The sequence below is a fragment of the Gopherus evgoodei genome, chromosome 4 (genome assembly GCF_007399415.2).
Source record: "Gopherus evgoodei ecotype Sinaloan lineage chromosome 4, rGopEvg1_v1.p, whole genome shotgun sequence".
Lineage (NCBI taxonomy): Eukaryota > Metazoa > Chordata > Testudines > Testudinidae > Gopherus > Gopherus evgoodei.
Window position 1 is genome coordinate 10,532,492 of NC_044325.1, and position 22,640 is coordinate 10,555,131.

Consider the following 22,640-nt stretch of genomic DNA (forward strand, 5'->3'; position numbering starts at 1 on the left):
CGAGCGGAGAAGCTGCCCCTACCCCCGCAGGCAGGGACTACCGCTACCGGGCTGCTTTCCCCTTCAAAGCACCGCTTCTCTCCAGCCCCGGCTGACCCTGCTCCTCCTGAGTCCTCTGACCCGTGCTCCCAGGGCCACATTCTGAAAGGGGCTTTAGAGCTGCAGGCCAGGGCCCCTTGTCTTCAGTTACCAGATCCACTAGATTTTTCTTGTTCCCTATTAGAAACCCAGATCAGAATTCTAAAGCCTATCCATATATTTGTATTTTTCCCATCTGTTATCCAGCATCCCACATCCCCTGCATATCTATGTCTCCTGGCCTCCACTCCCACATCATGCGGCCTCATCTGCCACTTCATCCATTCACAGCCTCTGAGCTGCTCCATCTGCCCACACCCTCCACAAGAGTTGTTTCTTTGCCCTCCTGTTCCAGTCCAACGCCAAGCATTCAAAAATCACAAGCCAGGCTTCTACAAATCATGAAACTGCTTTAAAAATACAAGACTATTATTTTTAAGATAATTCTGTGACAGCCATTTCATTTGATTCGGACTAGTCTTCAGAGTGCATCGAGGTCACTGGTGGTGTTTCCAAGTTGGCTCCCCAAGCCTGAGCCCCAGACAGTTACTTTTTAAAAAAATGGAAGCTGAGCTTCTCACCTCTCACTGTACTCCAGCAGCTGAGGCTTTGAGAGACCCTCACCTCTAGGGAGACTCCCAATACAAGCAGAAGAGCTAGCAACGCTTGCACATGGTACCCTACCCCTCCCGATCATCTCCTTGCCCTGCCCCGTGCGTTCCACGTGCCGTCCCCATCCCTGCTCCCGCTCCTGTACCAAACTCAGGGCAAACTAAGGGCAGCAGCTACAGTGGGGCCTCACGTTCCTAGTGGGCATGCGCAAATGCCGTGCACATGCGCACTAGGGCTACAGTGGTCGGGGCTGGAACGAGGGCGGCCGGTTCCTAGGCCGGGCGGCTGGTTCCGCTGGCAGCTTCCCCCCCACCCCCGTATTGGGGAGGCCGCGGAGCCCCATGGCAGCCGTGTTCCTGGTGACGCTCTACGAATACTCCCCGCTCTTCTACATCGCTGTGGTGTTTGTCTGCTTCCTGGTTACCAGCGGCCTGGTGCTGGGCTGGTGAGCGCGGGGCCGGGCCGGGCCGGGCCGGGGGGGCGGAGCTGGTGAGCGCGGGGCCGGGCCGGGCCGGGGGCGCTGGTGAGCGCGGGGCCTGGGATTGGGGCGGGGCTGGTGAGCGCGGGGCCGGGATCGGGGCCGGGGGGGCGGAGCTGGTGAGCGCGGGGCCTGGGATTGGGGCGGGGCTGGTGAGCGCGGGGCCGAGATCGGGGCCGGGGGGGCGGGGCGGGTGAGCGCGGGGTTCGGGCCAGGGGGGCTGGTGAGCGCGGGGGCCGGAAGGGGCGGGGCTGGTGAGCGCGGGGGGCGGAGGGGGCGGGGCTGGTGAGCGCGGGGCCCGGGATCGGGGCCGGAGGGGGCGGGGCGGGTGAGCGCGGGGCCCGGGATCGGGGCCGGAGGGGGCGGGGCGGGTGAGCGCGGGGCCCGGGATCGGGGCCGGAGGGGGCGGGGCGGGTGAGCGCGGGGCCCGGGATCGGGGCTGGAGGGGGCGGGGTGGGTGAGCGCGGGGCCCGGGATCGGGGCCGGGGGGGGCGGGGCTGGTGAGCGCGGGGCCCGGGATCGGGGCCGGGGGGGCGGGGCTGGTGAGCGCGGGGCCCGGGATCGGGGCCGGAGGGGGGCGGGGCGGGGCGGGTGCTGAGGCCCCGGCACCGGCTTGCGGGGGAGAGGAGGAGGAGCAGGGGCCTGGTACCGGGGTTGGGGATCTGGCCCTGGCTTGGGGCTAGGCAGCGCGGGACCTGCACAGGGCAGTTTGTCGATGGCTGGGGGCTAAGGGGTCACTGGACGCTGCCCGGTTGTTCTGGTGCTGGAGCTCGGTGGGAGGTGGATGTTTAGGTGGAGAGGCGACAGTGTCCTGCGTGTGGTGGTCGGGTGACCAGATGTCCCGATTTTTAGGTCTTTTTCTTATACAGGCTCCTATTACCCCTCACCCCTGTCCCGATTTTTCACACTTGCTGTCTGGTCACCCTGTGTGGTGGGTCTAGCTTAGAGGCAGCATGATGCCTCTTGAATGTGAAGAGAGCATGGAGGGTCTCCTGTAGAGTTAGGATTCAGCAGCAGTCTTACTGTCAACTACTTTCAGAAACAGACACCACTGTTCCCGTCGAGATGGGCAGCACGGGCTAGACCACATCTGCCAAGACAGGATTGCTTCCTACAGTTCATAGCAATAAATGCAGATCTTAACCAACTGGTTGGCCGGGATGTGATGCAGTTGCAACTAATGAAGTATCTAGCCATTCCAGCAGAGCCTATTCCCTGTTGGCTAGTCAACTGATAAATAATCAAAAGCGTCTAGATGGCTGTTGACTGGAAAGCCATGTTTGCATTGGGGTCAGGAAATTGACTCAGCATAGATCCTGCCTCTTTACTGTATTAGCATTGATACCTGTAGTACTGACTCTCAATATTTTCCTCATCCTTTGAAACTAGTGACTCTGGTTATTGGTATTGGTACTTTTGGTAGCTTATAAATATTCTGCTTGACTTTTCCTTCAGTGTAATGTCCTTTCTATGGTATCACCTCTTATTTAGTAGTCACTAGATAAATAAACTTGTAGCATCAATTCCTTTGAGCTTTATATAATGTTCCCTCTTGATTTCTTTTCCAATGATTAGAAGCATAACCTTTTTCTACAGCTGGGATTCTCAAGTATGTTTTTGGATCAAGTACTGTTCTCATTTTTTATTAACTCCCTTCATGTTATACTAGTGTAAATGAAAGCAGAATCTGATCCTTCCTTGCTTGTCACCACTCCAGCCTTATTGTCCGTCAGAGAATCTGCACAGCAGGGACCCTGCATAAACGTACTGAGTGTGGGAAAAGCTGTCATAGGAACTCTACTTTTTCTTACTTGTGGAATCCCTGCTTCATGGATGATACCAATGTTCTAAATTTAACCTGTATTGGGAGAGAATAAGAGATTGATTAAAGGGACAGCATTTCTATAATAGAGTTTTATCCCGCAAGCACCACTCTGGTTCCTATCAGTTGTTCCTCAGATCTCCCTTAATGGAAGATGCTGGGTGCTCAGCCCTTCTGAAAATCAGGCTCCTTATTTAAGTGCATGAATATGGGGCCTAATTTTAGGAAAGTATTATTTTAATTGTGTAGATTATAACATTTCTGTCACGTTATTAAACATCACAGAATCCACTCTGAGTATAAATCTGTGGTGGACTCTTCAACACCAAACTGATTCACAACTGACCAGTAGCAATCTGGAGTTGCCAGTTTCCATCCATGGTGGTTCTTCTCTTGGAGTATTGCATCATCTGAAGAAATTTGATGGAAGCCCGGCTGTGTGTGTGCATGGGAGGTAGAACACAATTAAGGTGGTGGTTCCTTTTTAACATTCTCCTTCTCTCCCTCCTCACACCTTGACTTTAGAACACTGTTGTCTGCTTCTCACCTCTAGCACATTTTTGCTCCATCAGTTTTTAATATTTTTATAAACACAGAAGAACTCACAACAGCTAATCACAACTTAAACAATTCCTTGGTGTGTATGTGTGTGCGTGCGTGGAAACATGCCTGCATATATATGTAAGGGGATTTTATGAGTTAAGGGCTGCTAATCATCAACAGGAGCCCTTACCAGTGTCCCTCTGCTTTGGCTGCTGTGGGTTTCAAGGCCTGGGTTCTTAGCCACTGACTAGTGGTGCTTCCACCTGACTGTTTACAGTAATCAGGAACCGTACCTTACCTCCCAATGTCATTTTGATAATTCCTCACCTAGTACTTATCCCTGTGGCTAGCCTCATACCTCATACATATATTCTTCTGACACCTCTCTAATGGATGAACCAACAATCAAGGTACACTTTATCTACAAGGGGAAATATAGAGGAAACATATAAAGGGGAGAGGAAGACTGATTTGGACTGGGTACATCTGTAATACTATACAACTCCCAAGTAACACTATCTGCAGGGTGGATTTCCATGGATTCACAAGTCCGTTTTACTCCATACTAGTGGGCTCTGTAAGGTGGAGGAACCCCACATATCTTGATGAGTCATTCTAGGCCAGAAGGTGCTTGCGTGCGGGGAGGTGATGAGGGTGCCTATTTGCCTAGGGAGCTGGCCTCTCTTCAGCAGCAATAGGCATTACTCCTTGTGGAAGAAGTCTCCACAATGCAGGAGGGCCTCCTCAGTGTTTAGGTCCAGTTGGTCGTTCCCAGAATAGTTCAACAAACCCCTCTCAGGATGACATGGGCAACTCCCTCAGGCAAAGGAAGAGAGGCAGGAGATTGCCCGTGTCCACTTGGGCAGAGCTTTCATCCCTTCTCCGATTGGCTCAGTCAGCGCTTCATTGCCTAGGGTTCACTTACTCACAAGGCTCAGCACTACCCCCGTCCATTGGTGATGTGAACACACTGCAGTCTTCCCCATCTCTCATCTACCCACCAACAAGCTTGGTTCCCATTTTTGCCAGACCCATTAGCCCAGGCTACATATATATAAAAATAAAATGAAAAATTAGACTTGGAATGAACAAGATGTGCATGAAACCTAAGCAATATCTTGTGATCCTTTGATGTTTTAACCATTACTTACCCTCTCACCTTTTGTTCATGGTCATCCTTTGCTGTGTTATGTGTGATTTAGGCCCTGATCCTATAATTAGATGCATAGAGGCAGACTCCTCTACTCACACAGGTTTCCATTGGCCTCAGAAGGGCTACGAGTGAGTGCAGGGGCTCTCTGCATGTGTTTCATTGCAGAAACAAGATTTAAAATTGTAAACTCAGGACAGGGAATTGCCCCTTTGTTTGATCTGTCGAGTGCTGTGCATGCCTATGGTGTGATCTAAACAATAAATAATAATTTGGTACAATCTCCTTTTCTATAATGTTGTTTGTCTCTTGTTTTTCAGTCATTTTCTGCAAGCAATCCGCAGTCCCATTTTATGGAGATGTTCCTGACTAAGCAAGTCAACCTGAGATACACGAACAACATATGAACACTAAGGCCTACATTTGCAAAAGCATCTACTAACTTTCCATGCCTCCATTTTTGTAGCATGCCTGAGACACCAAGGGTCTGATTTTCAATGGAGCTGAGTATCTGCATCCCCAAATGCTGCCAACAGGAACTGTGGGCTCAGCACTCTGAAAAAGATGTCCCAAGGGATTCAAATTGGGCATTCAAAAATTAGTGGACAGTCTTTGAAAATGTTGGCCTTACTTGTTATACAGATTTTTGACTCCTGAATTTTCACATGTGCCTTCAGTCCAGTGTCACACGAGCAGCATTATAAGGCTTATACTTTTGAAGATCAGAGGACAGACCCAGGGGCAGCTCCAGGCACCAGCACGTCAAGCACATGCCTGGGGCGGCAAGCCACGGGGGGCGCTCTGCCGGTTGCCATGAGGGCGGAAGGCAGATTGCCTTCGGCGGCATGCCTGCGGAGAGTCTGCTGGTCCCGCGGCTTTGGCGGACCTCCCGCAGGCTGCTGCCGAATCCACAGGACCGAGGACCTCCCACAGGCAAGCTGCCGAAGACAGCCTGCCTGCCGTGCTTGGGGCGGCAAAATACCTAGAGCCGCCCCTGGACAGACCCTTCGCCTGTATAAGTTGATGTGGCTCCATTGATTTGAATGGAGCTACATCAGTTTCCACATGTTAAGGATCTGACCCCTGATAACTAGAATATCATATTCTAACCTTGATTTCACTCTCCTTACAATGCTACTGTAACTTCAAATTTAGTATTCATTTTCAGTTTTTACCTTTTTTTTTTTTTAACTGAAAGTTTCCCTGGTTTCACAGAAGCCATTATTAGGTTTTTACTACTATTTGAATTTTGGAAGTGTCGTAACTCCCAGGACTGCACCTAGAAGAGGCTGTGGAAAAGATGGGCTGTGGGAAACGAGGACACCATCTTCTCACACTGTCTCCTCCACCTCTTCCACTTCTGCGCCCACTCCAGAAGTAGAAATGGTGGCGCAGTAACCTGGACCAGAGTGGGAAGCCTGGTTAGAAGTACTGGAATGACTTAAGCACTAGTGTATATATTGTTGTCAAATCCCCCGCCTACTCCATATTTATCCATCTTATCAGTAAGTTGGTAATCAGCATTCAGAGCAAATAAGTTAGTGAACTACTTTTTATGTAAAATGGGTCAAAAATGAAAAACTGTGTACAACTATAAAAACAATAGGAGTACTTGTGGCACCTTAGTGACTAACAAATTTATTTGAGCATAAGCTTTCATGAGCTAAAACCCATGCATCCAATGATTAACATGGCTACCACTCTGAAACCTGTATACAACTATGTTTCAGAATGTTTTTAAGATTTAAAAAAAAGGAAAAGTTTTATTTACCTAAAAAACTGCAAACTTAATTTTTTGCACAGATTTTTCACTGTATATATTTTTTGCTAATCAGCCCTGATAAATTCCTGGGAAACTTTAAACAAGATAAAAACTGAAAATGAAGGGCCTTGTGTATTCAGTACATCTAGTTATCGATGAACACATTTTTTGCCTTTCGCTGATGAAAAGACTCTATACTAGAGACTTGTTTTTCCATGTCTGCTTGTCCTGGTGAATATCTGATTGCTATTGACCAATGCAAAATGCTTTCAAAGAGCAAAGCTTTTTACCTTTGGAATCAACCAGGTGGCATAAAAGAGCAGGTATATTAAAAAAGCAATCGTTGGGGAGATTGCCTGCAAAATATTAAATCCACCCCCCTCAGGGTCAGAACTGCAACTAATGTAAATCAGTATAATACCAGTGAAGTTAGTAGAGCACTCCTGATTGAGGAACTGGCCTTTTGGGAACAAGTTGAACACTGCTGAATTACCAGGTTACTCAGTATACTATAGAAAAAGGGTGAACGTTGCCAACAAAGTGCAGTTAAGTCTAAGCTTGTTTGCCAAGTATTGTCTCCTTCTTTGATTATGGTTATGATACACAGTCATCTTTTAAATAAAAATACTCTATCGATTTTTCCAGCCTATTAGGCCTCCCTTCTGTGAATATGCGCAATCCTGATAAGCAGGCTAAGGAATCCAGTGGTTCTGGGAGCCCTTTGTTAAGCTACTGGGAACATATTACTGCTACTAAGAACAGTCTTGAGGTTTTATTTCTTAAAGAGACACTGTCAACCTGAAAATCACACTTCTGTCTGATGTTTTACTTGCTGTTGTTACAAGTAACACTTTATGTTCTATAAAACACTAACAGACTAGAGGAAAAACAAATCTCATTTTAGTTGTCCATTTGCCAGCACTTTATGTATAGTTCTGCTTCCCCTGTTGTTTTTTGTGGTCCTTTCACACAGCGACAGAGGAGGGAAACTGGTTGTGAAGCCACAAAAATTCAGACAGGCTCAGAGACAGACATTGTAGCTGAAACTTTTTTTAGCGCTTTTTAAAACTGACTAGATTTAAACTGACAATGTCCCTTTAAGCTTGATTTGCTTGTATGAGACACATCTCATTGTGACCGCAAACTAGTGTAGCATATTTAATGGAAACGATAAATCTGGGGAAGTTCATACATTTTATGCCATCCTTATCAGGCAGTTTGTTATGAAGAAGCAGGTAGAGCATCCCGAAGAATTCCCCAGGGTGTAATATGCTGATGACTGAGTGAACCAACATTGTAAACCCTTTAAAAGGGCCATCACTTCAACTTTACAGCTAGCAGTGGTGAATATACTAAGTCATAAATGTTAATGGTGCAGCCGGAGCTAATAAATGACAATATATAAAATGAGTGACCAAAAAAACCCCAAACCCTTCAAGCTATGTCTGCTGCTTCCTTTGTATAAAATCTAGGATAGATTAATACAGAAACAACATTTCTCCTATTCAGTCCCTAAAATTGCCTTCTGAATCAGCATAATGTTTCCAGGACAGCATCCCCACTCACTTCTAAAGGTGAATTTATCTGAAAACAGAAATGAGTGTGTATTTTGCTTTTATATTGTGTACATCACGGCTTTCTGTTGCTGGTGCATTTTAAAAGCTGCAGTCAAATAATATGAAAATCCTGCATTTTGTATTTAATAGGATCCTCTTGCAGTATTCTCTCTTGGGTCCTTCAGGTTGAATATCATGCTTAACAGTGCCTGTGAGTAAAGATAGGTAGGGAGCTGTGATTTTAAAAAATGATGGCCAAGGATCCTGACTGATACAAATGACCCCACTTGGGCTGGCTTGCTAATCTCAGCCTTGAGGGCCTGATCCAAATGCTGTTGAAATCAATTGGAGCCTCCCCATCAGCTTCTTTGGGCTTTTATTCTGGGCCTGAAGCAGAAACTGACTCAAAGAAACATCTTCATAATCAAGATTAAAATATTAAACCCGGATCTTGCGGTCCTCATGAATGCAAATCCCAGTGGCTATAACAAAAGCTGTGTGAATTCAAGGGGTGCAGGATCAGGCTCTAATTTCTTATTACTGCTGAAAGTACACAACGCATCGGGTTTGTCCCAACACAGAAAGCAACTTCACTTGCCACTGAGCAAGCCGCAGCTCCTATAGATCTGGTTTTGGGGAAGTTTAGTCAAAACGTTACCACTAGAGGGCACTAATCAACTTCATTACTTTACCTCTGCAGAACTTTGAAAAAGAGGGAAAATACTCTCTCTTCAAAAATTTGTCTATAACAGGATTCAAAAAGATCTAGATAAATTCTTGGAGGATAGATCCATCAATGGCTATTAGCCAGGATCGGCTTAGGAGGTGTCACTAGCCTCTGTATGCCAGAAGCTGGGAATGGGGGACGGGAGATGGATCACTTGATTACCTGTTCCGTTCATTCCCTCTGAAGCACCTGGCATTGGCCACTGTCAGAAGACAGGATACTGGGCTTGATGGACCTTTGGTCTGACCCAGTATGGCCATTCTTATGTTCTTACTAGTGTTAAAGATTCCCACTTTTATTACTGTAAACCACTGTATTCCATGGATCCAGTTTTTGATTGACAGTATATACTACGCATGCATCCTAGCAAATATTCTGTAATTCCAAGCTGTAGTTCTATTGTGTTGCTTGTTATTTAGATCTGAAAGGCAGTTCAAATATGCTAGCACCAACACATGCCCACTTATACATCTAGTGGTTCCATGTCTCTTAGGTTTGGTTGGGATGTTCCTGTGATCCTGCGAAATTCAGAAGAAATAGAATCCAGCGTAAGAGTATCCAAAAAGCAGATGAGACAAGTGAAGAATCCTTTTGGCTTAGAAATTCCGCATCCTGCTGCAGTTTCCATAACAAGTCAGTGGATTTTTTCATGTTAGGTTTTATTCAGTGCCCTTTCCCCACCTATAGCTCTCAGCCCTCACTTTCATTGCCATAACGTGTTTCCTTACACGGTTGCCAAAGAAATAGCTATACTTATGCAGCTTACCAAAACGTTGTGTGTTTTAAAGTGGCACTGCCAATATTGTGGGGCTCAAAAATTAGATTTTTTTGAGTGATATAAATTTCATTAATAAAACCTGCTCTAGCAACAAATATTTTCAATGATTAAAAATGACTGGAGATGATAAAATACTGGACACAACTTCATTCATTATGAAATCCGTCCCATCCGCTTGAAATTGAAATAATTGGGCCCGATGCGGGTGAATTGCAGAGAGGCAGGGGATCTGTGCTTTTCTGCACCAAGTGGGAACAGTGAGCTCAGCTGATGAGCAGCTTTCCACTGTGCTATTGCAGCTTATGAGCTGGTATAGGAGCCCCTTCTTGCTCCTTGCCCAAAGTGCTGGGGGAGCTGGATCTCTATAGATGCAATGCCAGGGCTCAGCCCAGCCCCCTTACTCCCAATCTCCTCCTGTATGGCTGTCCACACCAGCCAAAGAAGAAAGATATTTGTATGTGCTTGTGATGTAAACTCAAGTGGTGGCTTGCAGTTTGTTTGTGTTTTGTTTTTTTTAAGTGCTGCTTTGTTCGCACATCCAGTCCATTCCAGAGCCGCCGCAGAATTCAGGAGATCCTCTCCCAGCCTGTGTCAAAGTTGGGCAGCAAACCTGTAAAACCTTCCTGTATGCAAATAAAAATCACTACAGTAATGAGCTCAAGTCTCCTCATCCCTGTTCCCACAAAGAGTCTTGGTATTACAGGGCCAGAATTTCCAGACGCACTGAGAACTCCCATTCAGGCACCAGAATAATTGATCAGCGTTTCCAAACTGCTCAGCATATTGGGTGTTGGGTGCTTCTCTGAATCTGACCATAAGTGGGAGCTGAGCTCTTCTGAAAATCTGTCCCAAGCTGTGGATGCCGAGTTCTTGAAAGTCTGGCCTACACCTCTTTTTAAAATCAGTCCCTAATGGCTAAGTATTGCTGTCTCCTGCAGTGATAACAAGTGGGGAAAGAAACATGGCACATAGTTTCATCCCCACTGTGCACATGCAATGGGGCCTGATTCTTCCATCGAGCACAGGAGCGTGCTAGGATGTGAGTCTAGTTAAATATCATTTTCCAAACGGCATAGTCTTTGGGGTAGGAGTCATACTCAGCCCCCTTATAGAGCTAGTACATATAATGCTGTCAGCAGTAAATCTTACCTTGCATGAGGTGCCCTAGGAGCAGCAAAAGGCACCTTGTGGCCTTCCCCTTTCAAGTGCTCTAAAGCCACTCTAAATTAAAAAAGAAATCTGGGTACTGGCATTGCTTTCCCTCTGCTGCCTTTAAGGAATTACAGTTGGTAAATTCAGGATTTCTGTATACTGGTGAGCTTGCATTGTGTGGGATGCGTTTTCTTTTCATGCACTTATATGTTGTTCTCTAAGGGGGCATAACACTGACACCTGATTGTCTGGAAAACTGTATCCTTACATGCTACTGGGGGTGCAGTGTTCAAAAACTACACGAAGCTTTGCGGAAACACGTCTATTGCTTCAGAATAAAGACTCCTCAGGCACTAGAAGATGCTCTCTACAGCGAATACGTGTATCGACAGCAGTATTTGTATCCTTTTATTTAAAAAAATATTTTGACAAACTATGCTAATTTTCTGGCACAGTGAGAATTGAACCTCATGAGCAGTCTGCAGTTTTTGGCACTGTGTATTTATGAATGAATAAGATTGAGAATACTCTTAGTGCAAGTGCCACATTTGTCTTCTATTGCAGTGACATTGATTGTTTTCCTTTACACAAATAAAGCATTAAAAAAACTGACAAGGAAGAAAAATACTGTCAGTTGCCAGAAGATGCTCAAATTGCAGGCTTTGGCCCAGTGCCTAGATCTCGTTACCCACTGGTAGCTTTGTTGACTTTAGCTGACGAAGATGACAGAGAAATATACGACATTGTGAGTAATTTTAGAATGTATAGCAGGGCACCATACTGATGTGTTTGGATGCTTCAGAACGTGCATTAGGATTGAGTAGAAAGACTGGCTTTCTCTTCTCATGTTGGCTGAAAACAGAATGTAGGCCTCCCCTCTGCACTAATGGTGGCTCCTTAAACAGAGGAACCTGGTGGTTCTGCTGAGCATGGGGTCGGGATGAATGTATGTGTGAGCCATTCAGTAAGTGCTTATCCTCTGCACAATACATAGCTCATATCCATGAAGGTCTTTGTGTGCCAGCACATTGGAGCAGGGCATGAGGGCTAAGGAAGTGTCAGGCCCGGGTATCAATCACTGCAAATCCTTTCCCCTATCATATGGAGTGTTGTGGAGCCTTTGATTTGGGTTAGCCTTTTTAACTTCTGTGGGTCAAGAAGAGGAATTCACCCCAGCACTGGCAGAACTATTTAGACTGATCTCTGGGGAGAGGATTAGGACTGTAAGAATTGCCATACCAGATCAGACCCATTATTCATCTTGTCCAGTATCCTGTCCTGACAGTGGCAACACTGGATATTGCAGAGAAAGTTGCGAAAATCCCACAGTAGATGGATACTCAGTAACCTACTCCCATGAAAATCTTCTTCTAGTACCTAAGAGTTAGAGATTAGCTTAAATGCTGAAGCAGGAGGTTTAATGTCCCTTCCAAAACTTTTTTTTCCCACAGAGGAATTGATTTCAGTTCCTGAGTGTTCAATGTGCAATATGTATATTTATCCAGTGTCTTTCTGAGTTTAAATGTTATATTTTTTTCCAATAGCTTTAGTTGTATGAATACTAATGTATATCGAGTCATACACATTTGAAGGCAAACTCCCCAATACGACTGACCTTCTCTACATACTAATATAGAAATCAGTCATGGTCAAAATAATACCCAGGAAAACTTACATATTACTTTTTCCAACTATTCCTATCCCTTAGCTTCCTGCTACCCCACCATAAAGGCCTCAACAGAAGAATGTATCCAGCTCCTTCCCCAGTCAATACATCCAAGTATGCTTATATTCAATTTAGTTTAATAAAGATAAAATGTAGATTTAACAAATTTGCAAGAAGGTTTCTTAAACTAACATGAAAAAGCTGGATTGTTTTAACACGACATTTTTTGCATCACCTACCGGGGAGAAACCCACTTTATTTTCCTTTTTCTTTTTTTTTTTTTTGGATAGTTTTTCTTCCTGATTGTCATTGTCAAACACCCTTCAATTGGCCAAAGCAGCAGAAGCAGAATCCACTTGTACATTAAAAGCAGAAACAGATTCTAGTCTTTTTCATGGTCCAAATGGAAGGATTGAATCTAACTTTGATGCAAAACTTCAAAAATATAATCACTAAATGAAAATGGTAAATGCTGAAATATTCTTAATCAAAAACATTTTTGATATGTACAAATCTTAAGGAAGCATTTTTATATTTAAGTCTAACAATACATCCAAGATAAACCTCTGGTATGTCCCCCTGCAAACTCATGCTTGATTTTTTTTAATAGCTGTCACACAACTGGCATTTGTTGGTACACCTTTACCCTGATATAACGCTGTCCTCGGGAGCCAAAAAATCTTACCGCGTTATAGGTGAAACTATGTTATATCGAACTTGCTTTGATCCACTGGAGTGCGCAGCCCCACCCCAGCGGAGTGCTGCTTAACGTGTTTTATTCGAATTCGTGTTATATCGGGGTAGAAGTGTACTCAAATAATGTGTGGGGTTTTTAGTTGAGCATGGGATTGTAGGAATCATGAGTTTTCATGAATCAAAGGTCTCATCTATGTGGAGAAAATGAAATGTATTTATCAGAAATCTCAGCTAACACATTTAAAATATGTTTATTATTTAAACTGACTGGTTACTTATCATCTTCTTATCTTCTAGGTGTTTGCAAACTGATTGCTTAATTATTTGCTCCATTATCATGGCTAGATAAGTTTTTATTGGATCACTTGCTATTTACACAACATCGGTAAAATGAAGCAACTGCATGAGCAGAATGGGATCCAAATAACCATGTTTACTAACTATCTATGAGATGCAAGGGCCAGCTCCATATGTGATTAAATTAATAGAGAATTAAAGGATAGGAATATAATGCCAGTGAACATGGTTTTATGGAAGATAGGTTTGTTTGACAAAACCTATTTCATTCTTTGAGATTGCAAATTTGGTTGATAAAGGTAACTGTGTAGATGTAATTTACTTTCTTTGTAAGTTGTGTGACTTAGTACTACACAATGTTCTTATTTTAAAAAGTAGGACTACAATCTCAGAAAAGTACACAGTAAGTGGGTTAAGAACTGGCTGACAGATCTCCAAAAGTAGTTGTCAATGGGGGTGTTTCTAGAGGGATTCCAACGGGATGGGGACTAGGCCTGATGCTATTCAACATTTTATCAGGGATCTGGAAGTAAATATAAAATGACTGCTGATAATAAAATGTGTGGATGTCACTCTAGCCTTTTATTTTATTTGAAGTGAATGTAGTAATGTTATATTACACCACTGTGGGTTTGGCTCTGGTGGCTACAGTTTCAAGCCCAGAGTGAACATCACCTCTGCTATCTGCTTCAGATTTAGAGCCTCTAGGAACACACGAAGACCAGGGATAGTGACCCCACATATATTCACATGTATAAGGTCTAGTCTGCTTTACAAGTTTTATTGAAGTTACAATTAGGTTATGATTAGACATGCATATAGAAATTTTATAAAGACCTATGCTAAAGTTACAAATATACTCATACTCACATCCTTAACAATATTCTTAGGGGCTGATGGATTCCTTCCAATTGATCATCAGTGGAGGGATGATTCCTGCTGGTGTTTTCCCATAGGCAACTCATTTTACCCAGTCTGGGAGCCCTAGTTTATCTTCTGATTCTAACTTCACCTAATACTCCACACATGTGCATGAAGATGTCCACCCTTTTTTCCTTATTTGCATGGTGTCCCCTAAGAATACTGGGAATCCCATTTTTCATAGGTTGTTTATAGTTCCTTTTGTTCTCATTAGCATTTACGCACATCGGTTAGGGCATTTGTTAGAAGAAATTTGACTACTGGGTACCTTGAAGTCCAAAATTAACTTTGCAGTTAATTTTTCTCAGTATCACTCATTGGCACATCTTTTCCCGTAATCTTGTGGCATTGGCTTATTCTTTGGTCACCATTTTATGTCAAGCGTTGCTTAAGCCTCTGGCCTAGTATGGCTAAGCTGACATTTTATAGGCCTCAGCCTGTAGGCCTTAGATTTCAATCCTACTTACTTAGGTGCCTAATACATACGTATCCCTTCTGACTACTGGTCAACTTTATACTTGGATAATTCTACTCTTAAATCTATTCAACATACAATGACTATAAATGACGTGACATGTTAGTTAATCAGAGTATCACACAATACATAAACAATAAATAGCAATGGGGGCAGGGGGATCATACAGAGCAGTCTGGATTGGTTGGTAAGATGGCCCCATTCAAACAAAATGTGTTTAAATACAGCCACATGCAGATAAGAAATGCAGCTTATACCTACTGGGAAGCAGTGACTCCGAAAAGGATTTAGGGTTTATAGTGAGCAAGCAACTTAACATGAGCTCCCGGTGCCAGGCTGTGACAAGAAGGGTTAATGTGATCCTTGGATGTAGAAACACGGGAGTACTGAGTTAGAAGTAAGTGAATGATTTTTACTTCTGTGTCCTGCATTGGTGAAGACCAATAACTGTCCACATTTAAAAAAGGACGTTGAAAAATTGGAGAGGGTGCAGAAAAGAGCCACAGGAATGATTTGAGAGCTGGAGAAAATGCATTAGTGAGAGGCATAAAGAGCTTAATTTTTCTGATAAGCTGAAACTGACTGAGAGTTGGTTTGATTACAGTGTGTAAGTACTTAGTGGGGAGAAAAATACCTAAATGCTCTTAATGTAGTGGAGAAGGCAGAACAAGAACCAATGTCTAGAAAACTGAAGCCAGAGACATTTAAATTAGAAATTAAGTACAGATGTTAAGCAGTGAGGGTGATGGTTAAATCTGCTAAGGGGAGTGGTGGATTTTCTATATCTTAATGTCTTCAAGACTGGTTGCCTTTCTGGAAAATATGATTAAGCCAAATGCACATTATGCTGTAGTCAAACAAGTTATTGGGCTCAATACTGGAGTAACTAGGTGAAATTTAACAGCCTGTAGTATCCAGGAAGTCAGGGCTAATGGTCCCTTCTGGTCTTAAACTCTATGAATCTATATACACTGCTGCTTCTCCTGGGTTTTTTAGCAGCTTCTGAAACACAGAGGATAGTGAGAACCCTAACAGCATGTCTATACTGTAGTTAGACACCCATAGCTGGCCTGTGCCAGCTGACTCAGGCTCATGGGGCTTGGGCTGTGGGGCTGTTTCACTGCAGTGTAGACTTCTGGGCTCGGACTGCAGACTCAGCTCTGGAACTCTCCCACCTCGCAGGGTCCTGGGACTCAGGCCAGAGCCCAGGCTCTAGGACCCTGCAAGGTGGGAGGGTCCCAGAGGTGAGGCTGCAGTCGGAGCCCAGAAGTCTACACTGCAGTGAAACAGCCCTGCAGCCCAAGCCCCAGGAGCCTGAGTCGGCTGGCACAGGCCAGCTGTAGATTTGTAATTGCAGTGTATATATACCCACAGAGAGTTTGCGTACTATTTTAAGGGATACTACTCAATATAGTCTACTGTTCTATTATATATTTTTTTCTTGTGAACTAAAACATAGTTTTGATAATGCAGCTGTAGACCAGGTCCCATTTATTAAGCAGGGATCTATGTAACAATCGTTGCTTATTGCAAATCGACACAGCGTAATTGCACTAATAGAACTGGGGCTGTTGGTTCTTAAATCCTTGTTATTTAATACCAAATCTGCCATTCTGAGTATTAAGGACATCTTGATTCCAAAACTAAACAAATGGATCACTATTAAGATATAAAATATACTGTGATTAAAAAATGAGGCTCTAGCTAGCCCTGGGGCATAGTAAATGTGATTAGTATAAATACATATGTTTAATTCATTTAATCTCTGCATGCTTTATATTTGCATTAGCTAACTAGAGGTATCCTAAGTGCATGTCTGATCCCCAAGCTTGTTAAATAACTTTAAACAAAAAACATCTTATAGATTCCTCTTTCTTCCAAGAGCTTTGGAATTTGCAATAATATTGGGCTTCTCTCTTCTTTACAATCCATTATGGCTGCTTGGTTGGTTGTTTTCTTGGTTTGAAAACAATTCATAAGCATAAAATACTATTATTCTCAGCAAAGTGACCATAAAAATCAGTCTGCAGGTTCCATATCTTGTTCTTCTCAGTGACTTTTATGTCCTGTATTTGCTCTGTGTACAGGCTGAATGATGATACCTCTAAATGCCATCTGGGATCTGAGTGTTTTGTGGTAGCAAGGAGAACACAAATAGGAAGGTGACAGTGGCAGTGTTCTCCATTTACATCATCGGTAATAGACATTCTGCAGTCAGAACTTAGCTGGTTACTGTTATTGTCCAAGGCAGGGTACAATCCAGCCACAGAAGAGCAAGTCATATTGGACTTGTACTATTTATGGTTCTTTAAGGCCAGATTGTGATTGGCTTTTACTGGGTACTCAAGGAGTTTCACTCCCGCACTCCCTCTTTGTGTGCCCTTGTGCAAGAGCGAGTCACAATTTCAGTCATGCTCTCTCTGGGTGAAATTCATTGCTGTTCAGAGGTCTAGCATGAGGTGCATACCATAGTAAACAGTAATGTATTATCATAGCATCTAGGAGCTCTAGTCCTGGACCAAGACCCCATTGTACTAGGTGCTGTACAAACACAGAACTTAAAGACAGCCTGTGTCCCAAACAGGTTACAGTCATCAGGTATTTAAGCATTTGTCTACTTTTGACTACATGTGCTTAAGTGTTTTTCTGGTTGGGCCCAAGTCCATTAGCTGGGAGCAGTAGTAGGATAATCTTCGCTGTGAATTAGCCACAGAAGAAGTTACGCAGCACAGAGTGGCTGTAGAATCTGACGCTTGGGTTGGTCTGTTTGATCACATGTTCAACAGCTATCTGGGACAGCAACCCTTAGAAACAAGACAAACAGTTAAACACGCTATGAAGAGACATAAACTGAACCATATACTTGTTTTACCTTGTGTAATCTCTAATAGACTCCCTATTGTTTGTATGTGATGTGCATGTCACTGCATGTATATAAATCAACAAAGAAGGAGATAGTGCTAAATAAAACCTTTGTTTTTAGATTTCAATGGTATCTGTAATTCATATTCCCGATGAGAGTTACAGACTTCCCTGCAGAATATTATATCAGTATCTGCTTCTGGCCCAAGGTCAATTTCATGACCTTAAGGTAAGCTGTGTTCTGAGTCTTACTTCACTCTGATTGCAGTATTCATTTAGTTTGTGTAGACTACAGTCACCCTAAATTGGTACAGTGTCTGTTTTTTTCAGTCTGGTATTATGCAGGGAGCTGGATGATGGTTAAATTTATCTTGTCACTAAATTAGTTCCATGCAGACTTACAATGCAACCTGCATTCACTTCTGAAAATGTTTGACCTCTCCTACAGAAATCCCTTATTTGTATATATTTATATTCCAGGCAGTCCCTGGTAGTAACAGATTAACAGGAATAATAGCTGCAGATATTACAGAGTATTCAGAATGGGCCTGATCCAAAGCCCATTCAAGTCAATGACAGTGCTTCTGTTGACTTCCGTGACATTGGATTGGGCCCAGTGTGCAGCATTAAATCAGTATGCTGAAAATGGATGTTGACAATAATTTATGATAACTTCTAAAGTCTTTGTTTTTATAGTATAACAGTAAAATACAATATACTTAATACACAGATAATGTCTATATAGTATCTATGAATTATAAGGAATGGGCCAACTTCATTCCTTGATGGAACTCAGTTGACTTGAAGTGTAAACCATGAATAGATTTATCTCAATAAGTCCAGGAATTTGTGTGGTAGATATTTGCTCCACATAACCCACCCTAAAAAAATCCCCATAAGCTTTATGGTGGGGGTGTTATTACTGCATCAAACATACTGTTGGCAATAAACAAATAATAATCACTACAATTTTGAATTGTGTGTGCAAATTTGTGTTTACATACATAGATATACACTCTCTGTGTATATGGTATTCTAACTGCTTTTTAGAATAGAATATAAGAGCAGGTTTCCATTCAGATAGGTCAGTAGCCAGATATCTTCAAAAAGTTCTGTTTCCCCTTGCAATTGGACACTTTAGGAAGTTAATGTAGACTTCAGTGTTACCCATTCTCTTAATGAGACGGGTGTTCCTTTTCCAGTGCCTTGGGATGATATGTTTGACATATGTCGGTGATGCTGTTGTTTTACACACAACGTTTATATAGCATCATGAGTGTTAGGTAGTTCTTTGCAAGCATGAAAGACCTGGACTGAAGAGCTTGCAGTCTAGATAAAATGAGACAGGAAAGCACAAGAGATGATAAAATGTGGTGGATTTGAAGGCAGAGAGAGAGTATGTGCTTGGTAGAAGAGGTCAAGGACATTACTTCAGGCATATGGAGCAGCATGCTAGAAAGTACAAAGCCTTGACCAGAACCTCATCCATTGTAAACCTGTATAGCTACACTGAAGTTCATGAACTACACTGACTTGTGGCAGTTGGGGATCTGGTCTCTTATCTCTAATTTTCCCATTAGTGTTTCTGCACCTTTTATCTTCCCAAAATATACATAACTGAAGTCGGGGGAGTTGTGTCCGTTCACTCCAAGGCTGAATTTGGTCCTGTGTTAGGGTGATCAGATGTCCCGATTTTATAGGGACAGTCCCAATATTTGGAGCTTTGTCTTATTTAGGCACCAATCCCTCCCTTCCCCTCACCCCCCGCTCCTGATTTTTCACACTTGCTGTCTGGTCACCTTATCCTGTGTTGAACTGAATAGGAAGCATGTGTGTAGAGAGAAGAAAGGCCCCATTAGTTCGCATTTGCTCTATAGTAGATCACATGACAATGTGCAATTACTGAATTCTGCTGAAACTTGGTTGTGTGTGTTTTGTCCATAGCAACTCTTCATGTCTGCAAGCAACAGTGTCCCGCCCTTGAGCAATGCCTCTGGAGAGAGCAGCGCTGACAAAAGCTTGCTGGAAAAGGTTGGACTGGCCGAAGTTGAATCAGACTTACATGATGAAAACAGTAAAGACTGTGTCGTCTGCCAAAATGGAACAGTGAACTGGGTCCTCCTGCCCTGCAGGCATACGTGTCTGTGTGATGGGTGTGTGAAATATTTTCAACAGTGTCCAATGTGTAGGCAGTTTGTTCAAGAATCTTTTCCACTTTGCAGTAAAAAGGAGCAAGATCAAGATGAACCTGAACACATTTTCCAGGATGTTCCCCATGGAGCAGACTTTTAGTGGAAAGCCAAGAATTATCAAGTTGTACCCTCAAATGCGTGATGTAGAACTTAAAGCATTTTCTGTCCATGGGAGGATCTGCAGTGTAACTTTATGGTTTTGCTGTTAGTTACTAGACCAATTTAAGCATCCTTTTCACGTCCGCACTGCATACCGTTACTGGAACGCTGCATATGCACTGGTAATATGGACAGAAGACGTGTGTAGGAGATGTGTGAAGAATGAGTTTTTTGATAACTGTCGACTGGATGTTCATGAAGTATTAGAGATTATTTTGACAAGTAGATTTAGGCGAGCTAAACTTTAGAAAGAAAAGAACAAAGGCTTACATACACCTGAAACTGAAAAGTACTTTTCCTATATATATATATAGGTTTTAAATGTGAAATTAGAAAAAATATATAATTGTAATCCTGTGTAATTTAGATATTTAGCACTTTAAAGAATGAAAAATGAAGGAAACCAAATATTTAAGAATCTGTTCTTAGTTTCAGTATAAATCCGTATGTATTTATTTTGTATGTGACGAACTTGGCCATGGGAAGTGCTGGGCTGCTCAACTCCTGTTAAAGTTACTGGAAGTTAAGGATATTCAGGACATTAATGGGAATGGACCTCCTGTAATTGTGTTTTGTTTCTGCTGCTTTGGAAGAGATTTTCTGCGTGCACGCGGCCTGATCCAAAGCCCTCGAAGTGATTGGAAATATTCCCATTGATGTTAGTGAGTTTTATCTCAGGCTCCTACTGACTATCAAGCAAGTAGAACATCTAAGTGAGCTCACTGTGTATGGACTGCCACACTGCACTTATAGGGCTTTAACTCTTGCTAGTGTGACAGCTCTGGATTCTGAAGGGCTAACTTTTGCAAGGAGAAGAGACTAATTATTTTGTAGATGATGTGAATTTGGCAGCATGTCCTGTTCCATGACACGGACAGCCTAGTCTGTGAGTTTGCCAACTCCCCCATATCCTTCATTACCTCCCTGTGGATGAGAACAGGCTAACCATGTTACCTTCCCTCATATCACTAGTAAGAAAAGGAGCTGAAAGACAGCAGAAAACACAATTGTCATCTATCAAAAAAATAAAATAAAATAAGTAATAAAAATGGGTGTTGAGAAGAGAAATGATGCTGTTCACTTCTTAATACAAGAAAGGCTAATGTAATTCAGGGTGATGTAACTTCTAGGCCAGGACTTCTCCTCTGGTGGGATGAGACACCAAAGTAAAAACAGCAAACTCCCATCCTCACTATGGGAGACGGGCTTGGAGAGAAGGAGAAATTTGCTCCCTCCTCCTTGCTCGGCCACTGCTCCACCAGCCTCTCCATTCCCAGACCAGCTTCTCAGGCCTCCCCCTTCCCTCCACACAGCACTCACTCTGTGGAGGGAAAGCCTGGCTTCAAGAGGCATCTCCCAGCCTCTTTTACTGGTTCTTCCCTTAAACTGAGCACTGCACAGAAGGAGTCCCCAATCCAGAGCCCTAAATTATCTGCAGTTTCTTGCCATGATTCCAATTGCAAAAACCTTTGTGACCAGAATGGTTTATGGAAGCTGGAAGGTCATGCCAAGAAGCCATGGGTGGTCTTTGGGAGGCTGAGAGACAATGCACTAGGCCACCTGTGATTTATTAGGAAGTGGCATGGTTTATTAAAGTGAGTATTGGGATTGCCTCTAGAATTCTAATCTCGGCTCCCTGTCACTCCATTGGTAACTTTAAGGAAACATCACTTGCACCATGTATCAAACAGAGATAATAGCCAGGGGTGTTGTGAGGACTGAATGATGTTTGCAAAGAGTTTTTGAGAGTAGAAAGTGCTGGCTAGATGCTAAGTGTTATTACTTCTAATTTAACTGTGTATTGACTATGAGAACATCCCACAGTGTGCTCCCAGAGACAAAGTTGCAGTGCCCCAGAGCCACTTGTCTGAGATTCCCTGGGCAGGGTTAGCCTCTTTGAACGTTGAGCCTCCTGTGCCCTGCATTACAGATGCTCTTTTTGGACATGCATCTGAAGAGGTGAGTTTTTTACCCACAAAAGTTTATACCCAAATAAACCTGTTAGTCTTTAAGGTGCCACCGGACTCCTCGTTTTTTCACAAGGAGTGTTTCCCCTTGGCCCCTTACCACTTGGTTATACAGGTAGCTTCTCTTCCTTGATTCAGGGGTTATTTATTTATTTATTTATTTTACAGGAGCATCCAGAGGCACCAGCTGAGATCTGGCCCCATTGTGCTGCGTGCTATGAATACACATAACCTGCTGGGAACAGCTACCAATCTAAATAGACAAGGACAGGAACACAAGTAGAGGTGTAGAGAGATGAACTGACTTGCTTAAGGACACGTAGTAGGTCAGAACCATGGGCGGCAGGTGACCCGTCAGCCCAGGGAGGCTAACTCCTACCTGTCCTGCCTGAGGCCCCACCAGAGCCCAGAATCCTCCCCTCTCTGCAGCTGCTAGCCCCTCCCTGCAGCTCACCAGGCCAGGTGACATGCAGCTCCCAGCCCCAGAGTGCCAGACAGGCAGTGCATGGCCCCCCCCAGTCCTCAAGCACCGGGCGGTGCATGGTCCCCCCAAGCGCTGGGCAGGAGGTGCACAGTCCCCACCCCCAGTGCCCCCAAGCACAGGGCAGGCAGCTCCCCACCAGTGCTGGGCAGCACAGCCCCACTGCCAGGGGACCTCTCAGCACTCGGAGGCCCCAGCCACAGGCCAGCCATGGCCTCCACAACCCTGACCCCAGTCCCAGAACGCTTTCCTGAAGATGAGTGACC

At 43.8% G+C, this 22,640-nt stretch overlaps 1 protein-coding gene across 4 annotated transcripts; it reads left to right on the plus strand.

The window, feature by feature from the left end:
• Positions 1-906: 906 nt before the first annotated feature.
• On the plus strand, positions 907-20,977 carry CGRRF1 (cell growth regulator with ring finger domain 1). 4 transcript variants are annotated; one of them, XM_030562932.1, is made up of 7 exons: positions 1,069-1,135; positions 8,152-8,212; positions 9,222-9,361; positions 10,881-11,058; positions 11,256-11,403; positions 17,697-17,804; positions 19,520-20,977. In XM_030562932.1, the coding sequence occupies exons 3-7, from the start codon at positions 9,298-9,300 to the stop codon at positions 19,865-19,867; spliced, it is 846 nt and encodes a 281-aa protein (XP_030418792.1). In that variant the 5' UTR covers positions 1,069-1,135; positions 8,152-8,212; positions 9,222-9,297; the 3' UTR covers positions 19,868-20,977. The 4 variants fall into 4 exon arrangements, with proteins under 4 accessions (XP_030418791.1, XP_030418792.1, XP_030418793.1 ...); XM_030562931.1 differs by lacking the exon at positions 8,152-8,212 and having other exon boundaries at positions 907-1,135; XM_030562933.1 differs by lacking the exon at positions 8,152-8,212 and having other exon boundaries at positions 1,093-1,179.
• Positions 20,978-22,640: the final 1,663 nt, after the last annotated feature.

Excerpts from the sequence above, each read along its gene's own strand:
- CGRRF1 (XM_030562931.1), top strand. The coding sequence starts at position 1,032 with ATGGCAGCCGTGTTCCTGGTGACGCTCTACGAATACTCCCCGCTCTTC. Across the intron at positions 1,136-9,221 it reads AGCGGCCTGGTGCTGGGCTG|GTTTGGTTGGGATGTTCCTG; the intron begins GTGAGCGCGGGG and ends CATGTCTCTTAG. Across the intron at positions 17,805-19,519 it reads GTCAATTTCATGACCTTAAG|CAACTCTTCATGTCTGCAAG; the intron begins GTAAGCTGTGTT and ends TTTTGTCCATAG.